Here is a 14,889-nt window from a genome sequence, read left to right as displayed (position 1 = left end):
GCAGGTGCTCGGACTGATGTTTATCCCTCAATTAGCTAAAAAGATTCTGATTATCGCCAAGCTATTCGTTATGGGAAATGCAAATTGGCTGCTGTATTTCCTACAATACAAATTGTACCTTTAAAGTACTTTATTGGCTTTATACTTTTCATGGCCTCATGTTTAAGTGCAGGTTTTCCCCTATTGAAAGTAAAGAGCTCTACAAACAAAATACAACTGAAAACAAAAATCACTGTAGGGAAACCTACAGATGAAACCAGGAATTATCTGTAAACGGTGCAAAAAGCCACAGAGGCAGCTGGGTATTGCGGTTCCTGCTCAATGCAGAGTGCATGTGTGAGCAAATATCAGCATTTGGGAAAAGAAGTAGCGAAATCTGGAATCTAGTGTGTAGATTGGAATTCCGACCAAGATATACAAAATAGTCACAGTTTATTTAGTGTGCATAGCTTCGGAATTATTAGTGCAATATCAGTGGACAAATGTTGAAATGAGTTTGTACAATCTTCCTCACGGTCTTGTTACTTTAAACTAGTCAATTCATATTATCTGCTAATTTGACAGAGATATCTAGCATTTTTTAATGTAGGTGGTGTCTTGTTGTGCTCTTGATGCAGCATAAGCTGCTTCCTTGATGTGCACTCTGACAAAGGAAGCTTCAGACGTGGAGATAGCTTCAACACATTTATTAAACTATTAACAATTCTCCTACTTGGATTCGACTCTACTGTTAATCCTTCTATAGCTACGCAGACGAACGAACCAGTCTGCTACAACCCACGTGGTGGGTGTGATGTTCAATCAACCCTGTATTTGTACTCACTGACTGTCTCCACTGGAAAGAGGAAGATCATGTGTGCTGTTTCCTTTATATAGGGGTTGGTGTAATGCCCCCCCCTGTGGTAGTGTCACCTCTGTGTGTATCGTGAATGCCCATTGGCCGTGTCCTATCTTATTGACCTATTGGTTGAAAGTCTGTGTGTCATGTCTCTGGTGCTCCCTCTAGTGTCTAGCTAGTCTACGTGTATTTACATTAACCCCTCATGTATTTATAGTGATGCATATCACCCCAGGTGGTGGCAGCGGCACAGTGCTGAATCCAGGCTAATACCTCAGGGACACGGGTTCAAATTCCACCACAGCAGCTGGTGGAATTAAAATTCAATTAATTAATAATTCTGGAACGGAGCGGCAGACTCAGTCCTGGTGGCAACAAAACAATAAGCTCCTAGTTTGTTCACTAATGCCCTTTAGCGAAGGAAATCTGCCACCTTTACCTGGTCCGGCCTACACGCGACTCCAGACTCACTTGCCCTCTGAAATGGCCAAGCAAGTCACTTAGTTTAAGGACAATTAGAGATGGGCAACAAATGCTGATCTTGCCAGCGATGCTCACACCCTGTAAAAGAATAATTTTGGCTCCAAGTGGTCAGTAAAAGGGATAATACAACACTGATCATGGAAACCAGCTTCTTTTACTTTGCAATTATGGATCTGCTGGGCATTGCCACACCCCATTAGGTGGGGCAGACTTGTGATTTGTATCAAGTAGGTGTGATTTGTATCAAGTAGGTATGGATCTATTAAAAATCCTACTTAATTCTGTTAAGAAAATTAAAGACAAAATTGGGTGTTTGACTGCTGAGGCATTACAATTAAAATGATCAGTTATGCAGCCATGTAACAGAGATTATAATTATTCGAAAACATTAGTATGTACACAGGCCACAGGCCACGTTGCTTTAAATTTTTATTAGAATCACTTCAGTGCACAAAGCGGCCATTTGGCCCATCGAGTCTGCACCGACCCCTTGAAAGAGCACCCTACCCAAGCCCATGGCACCCATCCTATTTCTGTAACTCCACTTAACCTCGATGGCCAATCCACCGAACCTGCACATCTTCGGACTGTGGGAGGAAACCCGGAGCACCCGGAGGAAGCCCACGCAGACACGGGGAGAACGTGCAGACTCCGCACAGTCACCCGACGTTGGAATTGAACCCATGTCCCTGGCGCTGTGAAGCAACAGTGATAACCACTGTGCCGCCCATTTTGTTGGACAAATATCAGCAATATTGGTTTCACATTTCCACAATAAAGAATTTACAAAACTTTGTGTTGGTGACACAATGGTGAACCGCATCTCCAACACAAAATGGACAATCGAACAATAAATGTAGGCCCTGATTCATGTGCAGAATACCTGCACTGAAAGGAGTCCAAAATCTGTCAGCGATTGGATGCTAGATCCCTCAAAACCAGCCACTTACGGCAGCAATCCTGTTCCTTTAGTGTCGGCAACAACATCAAAGAAAACCTGCAGCCCCTTCATTCCTTGGGATTCCAAAAATTCCTCATATAAAAATCTAGTTGTGGTTATGACGGTAAATAAAGACAATTCATGCAGAGTAAGATCCCATTAACAGTAAAGCAAGAAGAATGCATGTTTTTAGTATCTGGTCAGAGGAGAAATGTGGACCAAGATACCAGGAGAACATGCAGGCTGGAAAGATGAGGAGAACGCTCGAGTTTCATACTTCACCTTCCCTCTCTCCCTCAGTACCAAGTCATCGTGAAAAAGCCTAAATATATTAAGTACTTTAAAATCGATTTCCAAATTTTCTGTACTGGCGAGTCTGCAGACATCCAACCTTTTTTACCTCAGCGATTGGGATACCCAAATGACCAACTCACCCTTTTAGTCGGCATCTTAATCTTGAGAAATTCTGCTTCTCTGCAAAGCACATGCCAGGGCGCATGAATCTTCACAAATCCAAGGCCATAAGCTTTAGTCTGGGGAAGGGAAGGGAGAAAGAAAGTTATTGCAGTTCATGGAAACTTAGTCCCTTCTCGATTATGTTCTTAATGAAAGTGTCAAAAGTCAGAACTCCAATTTCTGCATTGCATTGCTGTCCACTTATTAACATACAACTATCCTTGAAGCCAATTGGTGATGTAGATCAGTAATTTGCCATTCCCTCATTTTCATGCATATATTCCATTTCCCACCACAGGTCAATTGTAGGAACATAGAACATACAGTGCAGAAGGAGGCCATTCGGCCCATTGAGTCTGCACCGACCCACTTTAGCCCTTACTTCCACCCTATCCCTGTAACACAATAACCCCTCCTACCCTTTTTGGTCACTAAGGGCTATTTAGCATGGCCAATCCACCTAACAGCACGTCTTTGGACTGTGGGAGGAAACCGGAGCACCCGGAGGAAACACACGCAGACACGGGGAGAACGTGCAGACTCCACAGACAGTGACCCAGTGGGGAATCGAACCTGGACCCTGGCGCTGTGAAGCCACAGTGCTATCCACTTGTGCTACCGTGCTGCCCATAAAGGAGAATGGTTACATGTCTGCCTGGAGCGGTCAGTCATGAATTATGCATCATTTCAGAAATTGTTGGAAGTCGTACTAATGGGGTGTCTATTCTGCATTTTCTTCCCTCATTCATCTTCACCCCCACACATATTATTTAATTTTCTCAGCACCCTCTGCCCCACCTACTAAAAAAAAACCACTTTGTTCAATGAGTAGTTGGGGGTTGGTAACAGGCAGTCTGGTTTAGTGCTGAATATGGAGGTCAACTCAAGCACAGATAGATAAAGCGGGAAGGATACTTGGTTTGGGCAAGGAAAACAAACCCAAATGGTTTTGGAAAGCTGCCATCAATTCTGCAACGAATGTGAGTACACATTACAAAAAATGTACTCAACTGAAATCCTAGTTTGGCAATCTTAAATTAAGTCATGAGGAAATAGTGAAAATAAATACATAATTTTCGCCTGTGGAAAACCTTGGTAGATTAATGAATATTCTTGTGCCCACCCTTCCCAACTAGACTACTTTGCAACAGGTATCCGAGGCTGCATAATAATACTCGCTTTTCTACTGTTAGTATATACCAGTTTACTCCAAAAGAAAAGGTTAAAAAAGAACAAATTCAAGAGTTCAGGTCCAACTGGTTGAATCAAAGTTATTTTAGGTTTGGAGTTCAATTTGACATTTGCCTTGCTGCTCTATGTTTTACCAGATGCCAGAGATGGAAATTTCATTCATAACAATCTTCATTAGTGTCACAAGTAGGATTACATTAACAGTGCAATGAAGTTAGTGTGAAAATCTCCAAGTCGCCACATTCTGGCGCCTGTTCGGGTACACAGAGGGAGAATTCAGAATGTCCAATTTACCTAACAAGCATGATTTTTGGGACTTGTGGGAGGAAACCCATGCAGACACGGGGAGAACGTGCAGACTCCGCACAGACAGCGACCTAAACCGGGAATCAAAACGGGTTGCCTGGCACTGTGAAGCAACAGTGCTAACCACTGTGCTACCTCGTCACCCTATTCTTCAGGATTGGCTGACCCAGGTCAATGGAACACGATGCCTTATTTGAACATATCACTACTTAGCCAGTGCAAGGAGCAACTTTGTTGACATTGTCCCCGTGAACATTTGACATCATTTGTTGGGCAATTTGATTCTACGGAACCAAGTTTATATTCAAGAATTAACAAACCAGTTTAGGACTGACTGCCAACTGCACGTTACCCTAATCTAAACAAGGGCGCCAGAGATTGAAGATTGATTTAGAATGTCAACTTATTTACAAATCGCGAACTTTCCCCACTTGCATTAATATGTTCAAAAATTTATGTTAACAGTGGAAAACTATTCAACACCAGAACCTCAATAGACAGTTTCACAAATACCACCACCAACACCACACACCACCACCAACACTACACACCACCACCACCACACACCACCACCAACACCACACAGAAATAGATGCCAGCCTACAGCTAATGAAAGTTTAGCACATGATGGGATGAATAACAGCAATAACTAATATGACACGCAGAGTTTGAAACAAGGCTGCTTTGATGTGTAAAATTCAGGTTGATTTAGCTTCGTCAGTGCGGGAAGGAGCTGCACAAATCAACAATTTTGGAACTTAAAAAATTAATTTTACTGAAACAGAATGGTTTTCTTTTTCCTGTTATTCACCCAAATGACTCTTTAACAAAATGATGAACTGGGTACTCCTTGAAGAAGATCCAACATCTTTCATCTCAAACTCCAACATTCCTGGCAGACCGAGAAACAGATCAAATAGGAACATGTAGTAAACAGTCAAAGGACCCAGCTCCAACCAAACTTGGTCATTCCAATCACAGGCAACTCACAAGTCAAAAGTTCAAACTCTGAAGCTTTGAACTGGAAGTACAAACATTTCACAAGAGAATTAATATACCTGACCATCGTACCGTAATGCAACAATAAAACGATTTAATTCACTCAAAATTGTGGAGCATCTTATTCAAATGCTTTTCATGGCTGCAATTTTAAATTGCAAAGAATCTTGCATCCAATAGATAGTAATTTGCAATGAAATATTTGTGCGTTTGCCACTTCAAATACTTCTGGCTCTGATATATCACCCACCCATTACAGTTGTATAATTTAATATCACATTCTTATTACTGGAATGACAGTGAAGAATGCTTTGGTGCTAGTTAATCCATGTTGCACCCGAGGGCAATTCATGCTAAATTATAAATCCATAAATTCCACTTAAGAACGATTCATTAGTCAAGTGAGAGCAGAGTCTGCAGCTGCCGAGGGTGTACCACATTTGGAACTAAAGTTGGCAAGATGCCTTGAAACAACAGTTGTAATTTTAACTTGTATGTACAGCAAAACCTTTTTAAGTGGGTATGAAATTTACGATAATGAGCAAGATAAATATTGCACGGCTATTTGTTCACTTAATACAGATTTGAACATTGAGGGTAACCTTCCCTCCTCCCATGCATTTCTTCTTTAAAAAATTAGCGGTCTGAAGATTATGTATACATGTTTGACAAACCAATATACTTGAATAAATTGCACTACTTAAAATCATGAAGCAGTGCTATCAATAATACACAATGAAAGCTGAAAAAATAGCTTGCACTCCAACATCAATGTGAAATAGCACAGAGATAACTTACCCCTTTCAAGCCACAGATGAACTGACACACTGAAAGCTGCTTACAAACTCTACGGCATGAATAATTGCAAGATGTAATCAAGTACTCATTCCCCGGGACTTTGCTGAGTTACTTTACATCAGAGACAGGACCTTAGGCAACTCTCCTCATTGACCCCTGAATTGGGGTTAAAACCCTCGCCCTGGGGGAGGTGCACACTGTGCCTGCTGGGTGATGTTAGGATTGAGCATGGCTGTGATGCCTACATGGTTGATCAGTCGACAGCAGTCCAGATTACAGATGAAGAATGCCTCTGGAGAAAGGCACTCGATGACTCGAAGAAGAGGGAAGATTTTTTTTAAAATTTAAAGTAGCCAATTCATTTTCCCCCTTGCAATTAAGGGGCAATTTAGCGTGGCCAATCCACCGACCCTGCACATCTTTGGGTTGTGGGGGTGAGACCCACGAAGACACGGGGAGAATGTGCAAACTCCACACGGAGAGTGACCCAGAGCCGGGATCGAGCCAGGGTCCTCGGTGCCGTGAGTCAGCAGTGCTAACCACTGCGCCACCATGCTGCCCTTGAAGAGAGGAACATGGCCCCTGGAGAATAGAGTTGGTAACTGGGCATTGCTCCAACAATCCATGTCCATGAGCATTGCAACCACTAGTCTCGGAGACATTTATTAAAACAAGTGTTTTCAAGCTTTAGTGTTCCTTTTAGGCTGTTAATCCCAACTGAACTTTGTTATGGATCTGATTGCAAGTGTTAGAATCATTGAATTTACAATACAGGAGGAGGCCATTGGGCCCATCGTGTCTGCACCGGCCCCAAACCCACAGCTCCACCCTATCCCCGTAATCCAATAACCCCACCTAATTTTTTTTTTTTGGGTGCCAAGGGCAATTTAGCGTGGGCAATCCAAACATTTATTGTTTGCAGAAAAGAGGCAGATACATTGGACAAAAGGGCACGGCAGCACTTCCAGCTCAAGTCTGTCGTATCTGCCATGTGGTGGCCCAATAACCTCTCAAATATTTGCTCTGAATTGTCAGCAGCTTCACATGTCGGTGTCTGATTACGATGGAAAACAGGCCTTTGCAAACTGGCAGCATACCATTATTACCGCTCAGGAGTCATAGCTAGAGCTTGAAAACTGGGGACAGCCAAATAATTACAAAATACAAATCTCCTTGGATGATGTGTGATCTCAAAGTTGGTTATTCTTTATGAATTTGCCTAGACTTGCTGGAATTGGGGCATAACACCAAAAGGCAAGCAAATCTACCCATGCGGATTTCCAGCTCTTTAGTTTGGAGACTCAAATATGGTGATGGGTTTCCATGTGCATCAGACATCCAGCTGGCTAAACATGACCAGTTTTATACTCTCTGGCACAAAAATAGATGAAGGAAATTACATTCCAAATATGTGCACCCCATTCTATTTTCATTCAAAACCTGGCGTACAGGTGATGGGGTGTGTGTTTCCTCTCATCTATTAGATAAAGTAGGAGCACTATTGCACAATCATACGCTCAGAACTTGGTTACAGCCATCTGGGGAGAATGGAAAGGGCAAGGCAGATTGAAATTGAAAAAGTTAGCACAAAGTACCCAGTTCGGATTCAAAAGAACCATTTTACCACCAATCTTACTTACAAAACGTACAATCGGGAGAGCTGTGAAGTATACAACTATCTACACAAAGGCTAGTCACTACAACGGCTACAGCTATCTGCATCACATTAAACACATGACTACGCATCTGCTCCTACCAGTTGTGGATCCCCATTCAAATCCTGCTGCATGGATTCAGAGCTGTGAGCTCTTTTCATTGCTGGACTGGCTTCACAGCTGAGATCATTCTGAGCATCAGGGAAGCAGCAGTTGGGGGATAATATAAAAAAAGACAAACAATATACAAGACACATAATGCTTAACGAAGTAACATATCAAAGTCAATCATATACCCACAGGATACATAGGTGCAGGAGTACGTGCAGTAATTTGATAACCCTAGATTTGTTCATCCGAGTCAGATAAACGTGCTACAACCAAGGCTTTGGGGCTCATCGTCCTCCCCTAGTTGCACGGACAAAACATATGCCACCCCTCCAGTACAAGGACGAGATGGTATCATTAAGTGTTGAAAATTATAAAGGTAATGTTCTTGGTCAAGGCCCAGTTTGATTGAAAATAAAGTCTTAATCCTGAGGGGCGGATTTTAATAAAAGATTTTCACACTTCCTAAAATGCAACATACTTGCATTGGCTAAATTGGAATGCACATTGTTTCAACACCTCCCAGCCTTGCCAGTGATGTGATTCATTTGCAGTCAATCCAAGCTTCTTGGATGTAGCCTAGCCAGCAGCGAGGTGGAGAAGTGACAGATGGAATACAATGTGGAAAAGTGTAAGGTTTTACACTTTGGAAGGAGGAATTTAGGCATAAGCTATTATCTAAACGGGGAAATGCTTAGGAAATCAGAAGCACAAAGGGACTTGGGAGTCTTGTTCACGATTCTCTTAAGGTTAACGTGCATGTTCAGTCGGCAGTTAGGTAAGGCAAATGCAATGTCAGCATTCATGTCAAGAGAGCTAGAATACAAGATCAGGGATGTACTTCGAGGCTGCATAAAGCTCTGGTCAGACCCCATGTGGAGTAGTGTGAGCAGTTTTGAGCCCCAAGGAAAGATGTGCTGGGCCTTGGAAAGGGTCCTGAGAAGGATCACAAGTATGATCCCTGGAATGAAGAACTTGTTGTATGAGGAACGGTTGAGGACTCTGGGTCTGTACACATTGGAGTTTAGAAGGATGAGGGGGGATCTTATTGAAACTAACAAGATACGGCGAGGCCTGGATAGAGTGGACATGGAGAGGATGTTTCCACTTGTAGGAAGAATTAGAACCAGAGGTCACAACCAGAGGATGCAAGCAGACTAAAGGGACGATCCTTTAAAACAGAGATGAGGAGGAATTTTTTCAGCCAGAGGGTGGTGAATCCGTGGAACTCTTTGCCGCAGAAGGCTGTGGAGGTAAAAATCACTGAGTATCTTTAAGACAGAGATAGATAGGTTCTTGATTAATAAGGGGATCGGGGGTTATCGGGGGGGGGGGGGGGGGGGGGGGGAGGCAGGAGAATGGGGATGAGAAAAATATCAGCCATGATTGAATGGCAGAACAGTCTCGATGGGCCGAGTGGCCTAATTCTGCTTCTACGGTCTTCTGGTAAGCAAAGTCGTATTTAAAGAAGTGAGCAATATTAAAGTACCCAGCAACACAGTTCAGCCCAAGGGCAATATGCTCACTGGAGATAAGCGAGTGTTTTCTACCCAAAATATCTTATCCCCATTTCTCCAAAAGATGCTCCAAGGTCTTGCTGGAGAGAGCCAGCCCACATCTCAATCTGGTCACGGTCTGTAAACATGCATTAAATTCACAGTCCATACACAGTTAAACACATTTCATTTAAACTCCTTTCAGTGGTATGGAAAACCATTTTAAATTATGGACAATGGTATTGCCACTAGAACAGCCAAAGACAACCCTCGCGGGGCCTGGGTTTAATCCCACCACAACACATGGTGACCATTCTAATTCAATATAAACAATTGTCAATTGTTATCAAACGCTTCGGGTTCACTAATGTCCTTTTACTGAAGGAAGCCTGCCATACTTACCTGGTCTGACCTCCATGTGACTTCAGATTCTCGAATGCCCTCTGAAATGACCTAGTCAGCCACTCAGTTGAAGGGCAATTCGGGTTGGGTAATACATTTCTGAAGTTCACTTCTTAAAAAAAAAAAGTGCCCTGACAGAATCATTGCAGTTGCTGAATATGCGAAGTGGCGATGATTAGCGAGCTTAGATGTGGCATGTTATACTCCAAATCCATTAAAGCACCGATAGATTTGCACGAGGCATTTCCATTTGAATACCAGCATTTACCTGAAGTCAGGCGCAACTGAGCACAGTCAACTGGTGGGTTTAAACAGGTCAGAATCATCATGGGATTTAGTCACCCTTGGGTAATTTGTATACAGAAGGGGATAGAGAAAGAGGAGGCTCCTCAAACTATCCATAAATAGAAATAATATTTCCACATTTATGTAAAAAGAAACAGGTGACAGGGTAGTTCTCAACAGTCCAATATATTAACTAGGTGATTTCCTGCAATGAAAAGTGTATCAACCTGTAATTGTGTCTGCTGATTTTGAAAACCACAATAGTTCCAATTATTCGGTGCCATCTCCCCCCACCCCACCCCACCTCCTGTGCCATCTGCGTCCCTCAAATTCCATGGGTTTCACATACAGCTTTACATTCATTAGTGCCTCTTTGCTTCACTTCACTTTCAACCTCCTGCACATCTTCACCTCACTTTGGAGGTCTGGATTATAATGTGGTGTCCTCTCTCCATGGATATGATGCTAGGAGAGGATCTCTGAATCTCTGTCCAAGGCAGTGGTCCTGTTCTGTACTGGGAGAACTCAGGGGAAATCTGGGCTGAGGGATTGCAATGACGAAGGTTTAGGGCTACAAGTAAACGGGGCACTCACTCCAAGGAAGAAGCGTGTGAACAAAAATCACTTAAATAGCAGACAAAGAAAAGCAACTTAATTGGCAACTGCCCACCATGACATATGCAATGACATTAAAATGGATTTTGTAAGACTGATACACAATCTTGTAGGTTTGATTGCAGAGTAGGAACAATGTAGAGGGGATTCAGCAGCCCGGAGCCTGGTATTGTAGAATTTTTTGATTTAAAAATCTGATGTATAGTTTCTCCATGGGATACATTAATCAGGAGCAAGTGGGGACAAAAATTAGAACACTCCATTTCAGTAAATGTTGGTTATATTTGGAGTAAGTGATGAGCGAATGGAGATTTCCTAGAACTGACCAGATGTGCGCCATGTATCACAACTAGATTTTGAATGCAGAGAAAAAATAAATAAACTTAAGTTAGACGTAATAGCTTTGTGCTATGGCCTTAAAAATAAAAAAAGATCCAAAAATTACTGAATACCTTACATAAATTCAGAAAAATTTAGGCTAGGAATGGAGGTGGGAACGCAGAGGGAAGCGTCAGGATCAAGTGGTAACAGGTCATGGAGCTGTGGGGGGGACCACCTCTGGCTTCCAGAAGATGGAGAAGATTCTGAGTTTATATTGGTGAAACCTTCAATGGAGAGGGTGCGCTCTGGGAAACCACATTGTGCCAAAGAAGATTGCTGCAGGTGTAGGTGGCATTGCCCAGGTGAGTCTCACTAACTGAGCAAAACATAGAAGAATATTTGCAGCATGGGCTGTGACCTCTTTGTCGGCCAAAGCTAGAAAATTGGGTGGATCCAACTCCAGGTATTGGATGATGCTGACTGAGCAATAAATCATGGCCAGAACATGAAGGCAGGGTGGTTGAAACAGTGTCCCATATAGAACATAGAACATAGAACAGTACAGCACAGAACAGGCCCTTCCGGCCCTCGATGTTGTGCCGAGCAATGATCACCCTACTTAAACCCACATACCCGTAACCCAACAATCCCCCCCATTAACCTTACACTACGGGCAATTTAGCATGGCCAATCCACCTAACCCGCACTTCTTTGGACTGTGGGAGGAAACCGGAGCACCCGGAGGAAACCCACGCACACACGGGGAGGACGTGCAGACTCCACACAGACAGTGACCCCGCCGGGAATCGAACCTGGGACCCTGGAGCTGTGAAGCATTGATGCTAACCACCATGCTACCGTGAGGCCCCAATCACTTTAATGAAATGAAATGAAAATCGCTTATTGTCACGAGTAGGCTTCAATTAATTTACTGCGAAAAGCCCCTAGTCGCCACATTCTGGCGCCTGTTCGGGGAGGCTGGTACGGGAATTGAACCGTGCTGCCGGTCTGCCTTGGTCTGCTTTCAAAGCCAGCGATTTAGTCCTGTGCTAAATGCAGCACCAATTGCTGGTCGTACAAGGGATAAAAAACATAATTAGCAGCTTCCGTCATTTCAAAGTGAAATTGTTACAGTGGGTGTTTGTGGATGGAATGCTATAACAGTGAATATAACTGCCCCCCCCCCCCCCCCTTGAGAGAAATGCATATTTGCCCATGCTGATCGAAGCAGCCAATGTGAGCACACACCGTGCGGCACATAATAATGTCCATCTGTGGTTTTTACACATTTAAAAATCACACTTTTCAAAATTCCTCTTCCTTCCATGCAGGTGTCAACCCATTGCATTAGTATTTGTACAGTGGCAAGGCTCACAATTGCACCTGGGCTTTGGCCTTACCCCTGCCACACAAGGAGACGTGTGTGATTGGACTGTGACATAAACATGGACGATTGTGCTCAAGTGTGGGGAAAGCAAAACAATTTTGCTCAGCTCGACGAACTGGATTAGATTAAACAGCTGCCTGGCTGAAGAAAGTACAAATAGGTTACTTGGGTTAGGATCAGATGCAACAGTGATCGAGAAAAAGGTTTAGCCAGATAATTAGAACTCCAAATGGTGATTCTGCACATTCCCAGAACATTACCACATTAGAATTTGCTCATCAGAAAGTGAATGGCACACTCATTCAAATATTTATACAATAAATCAAAAGGTTTCCAAAATAATTCCATTGATATTATTTCGCATTAACACAAGTCGAGTGGCCAACTCTGAACTCCACACCTCCCAAAGTACATACTCCAACTTAGGCCCATCTTCCCCTTTGGGAAGCATCCTCGATTAGTCAAGGCTCACCGCACCAAGATTGACGCTGCGATTTTACTAGAAGCGGGAAGGGCAAGCGGGCAGACACCCAGCCTCCTTCACTGGAACAGGGATCAAAGCTAAGGCCTTATTCTGAGCCACACTAGCAGTGCAGTCAACAGATGTAACCGCGCCCACCCCCAAAACCCAGAAACATCTCGCGACCAACCTAGTCACTTAGCTTCCGAGATGGGCGACGATCTACTGAGGAATACTACATTGAATCAAAGCAATGGGACCTACCTCTTCATCACTTTCCAGTTCCAGTCCAGATTCTAGGAGGTTTAGTTCAAACTCATCCCTGCGCATCCTCTTGTCATCCTCTGGAAAGTCTGATGGCTGGAGAGGAGGGTCAGCCTCTGGTTCCTGCTGACGGCTCCCTATAGAACCCCGATGGCGTGTGCTTATCCCTTTGCGGTTTGCTTTCTTATACTGATATACCAGCACGTAATCCACACGCCGTTGCCCATCTTGCATATATAAACCATGCGGCCTTTTAACAGTCTGGTCTGCAGGAAAGGTGTTCAAAATCTAAAGAGGAAAAGGAAGGAAAAGAAAAGAATGATTTCACACAGAAGCTTACAGCTGTTCAAAAAGATTACGCTGCTGCTGGTTTAGTCGGTAGATGTACCCGTGGAGAAGTGAGCCAACAGGCTAATCATCTGGTGAGTGCATTCCATGATATTGCTCCTGCCCATCTCACCTCGCACAGCAACTCTTCATTTCCCCCATTGCTGGCGTCCTAGACTACTTAAGGAAATGGCCCGAGAAAAATTCTAAAACGGAAGCTTTAAAACAAAGGCTTTTGATAAGGTCCCACATGGGAGATGGATAGTGAAGCCCATGGGCTCCAGAGAAATTTGGCAAATTGGATCCAAAATTGGCTGAGTGGCAACATCTCCTGACATCTAATAGGATGTCGCGTGGCTTTGGGAGCTGGGTAATTCCCAGGAGCGGGGTTTCCCAGCCTCTATCGGCAATGGTTTAGCAAGGGCTGGTTTAGCTCACTGGGCTAAATCGCTGGCTTTGAAAGCAGACCAACAGCACGGTTTGATTCCCGTACCAGCCTCCCCAAACAGGCGCCGGAATGTGGCGACTAGGGGCTTTTCACACTACTTCATTGAAGCCTACTCGTGACAATAAGCGATTTTCATTTTTTCATTTTCAATGTGGCACTGCAGCGTGCTATTTTCGGGCGTAGGGTGGCCGTTCGATCGCGTCCTCAAGAGTTTAAGACCAGGGAGGCTATTTTTTTAAAAACTCATTTGCGGGATGTGGGCGTTGCCGGTTAGGCCAGCATTTATTGCCCATCCTTAGTTGCCCTTCAGGAGGCGATGGTGAGCTGCCTTCTTGAACTTCTGCAGTCCTGAGGTGTATGTACACCTACTGTGCTCTTAGGAAGGGAGTTCCAGGATGTTGCCCCGGCGACGTGGAGGAACGGCCGATCTATTTCCAAGTCAGGGTGGTGAGTGACTTGGAGGGGAACCTCCAGGTGGTGGGGATCCCATGTATCTGCTGCTCTTGACTTCCTAGATGGTAGTAGGTTAGGAAGGTGCTGCCTAAGGAACCTTAGCGAGGTACTGCAGTGTATCGAGGAGATAGTACACACAGCTGCCACTGTTTGTCGGTGGTGGTGGGTTTGAATGTTTGTGGAAGGGGGAGCAATCAAGCGGCTGCTTTGTTCTGGATGGTGTGGAGCTTATGCAGGAGCTGTATAAACATTGGTTAGGCCACAGCTAGAGTATTGTGTGCAGTTTTCAAATGCATATTATAGGAGGGATGTGATAGCGGTGAGGGGGGGGGGTGAGAGAGAGAGAGAGAGAGAGAGAGGGAGAGAGAGAGAAAGAAGGAGAAGGGAGAGAGAGAGAGAGAGAGAGAGAGAGAGAGAGAGAGAGAGAGAGAGAGAGAGAGAGAAGGAAGAGAGAGAGAGAGAGAGAGAGAGGAGAGAGAGAGAGAGAGAGGAGAGAGAGAGAGAGGAGGAGAGAGAGAGAGGAGGAGAGAGAGAGAGGAGGAGAGAGAGAGAGAGGAGGAGAGAGAGGAGGAGAGAGAGAGAGAGGAGGAGAAGGAAGAGAGAGAGAGGAGAAGGAAGAGAGAGAGAGAGAGAGAGGAGAGAGAGAGAGAGAGAGAG

General features: G+C 44.1%; 1 protein-coding gene across 8 annotated transcripts in view; it reads right to left on the bottom strand.

Annotated features, from left to right (window-relative positions):
* Positions 1-14,889, bottom strand: part of ano1a (anoctamin 1, calcium activated chloride channel a) — a 290,522-nt gene that overhangs the window by 189,362 nt on the left and 86,271 nt on the right. For 7 of the 8 annotated variants that reach the window (XM_038808410.1, XM_038808412.1, XM_038808413.1 and 4 more), the window contains 2 exons: positions 13,005-13,292; positions 2,696-2,794 (listed from right to left, as the gene is read on the bottom strand). In XM_038808410.1, coding sequence (XP_038664338.1) covers positions 2,696-2,794; positions 13,005-13,292 — 387 coding nt within the window. The remainder of the gene's footprint in view (positions 1-2,695; positions 2,795-13,004; positions 13,293-14,889) is intronic. The other variant, XM_038808411.1, reaches the window with a different exon arrangement.

The sequence above is a fragment of the Scyliorhinus canicula genome, chromosome 9 (genome assembly GCF_902713615.1).
Source record: "Scyliorhinus canicula chromosome 9, sScyCan1.1, whole genome shotgun sequence".
NCBI lineage: Eukaryota > Metazoa > Chordata > Chondrichthyes > Carcharhiniformes > Scyliorhinidae > Scyliorhinus > Scyliorhinus canicula.
The sequence above is the reverse complement of the archived record's forward strand: the minus strand, read 5'-3'. Positions and strand labels throughout refer to the sequence as shown.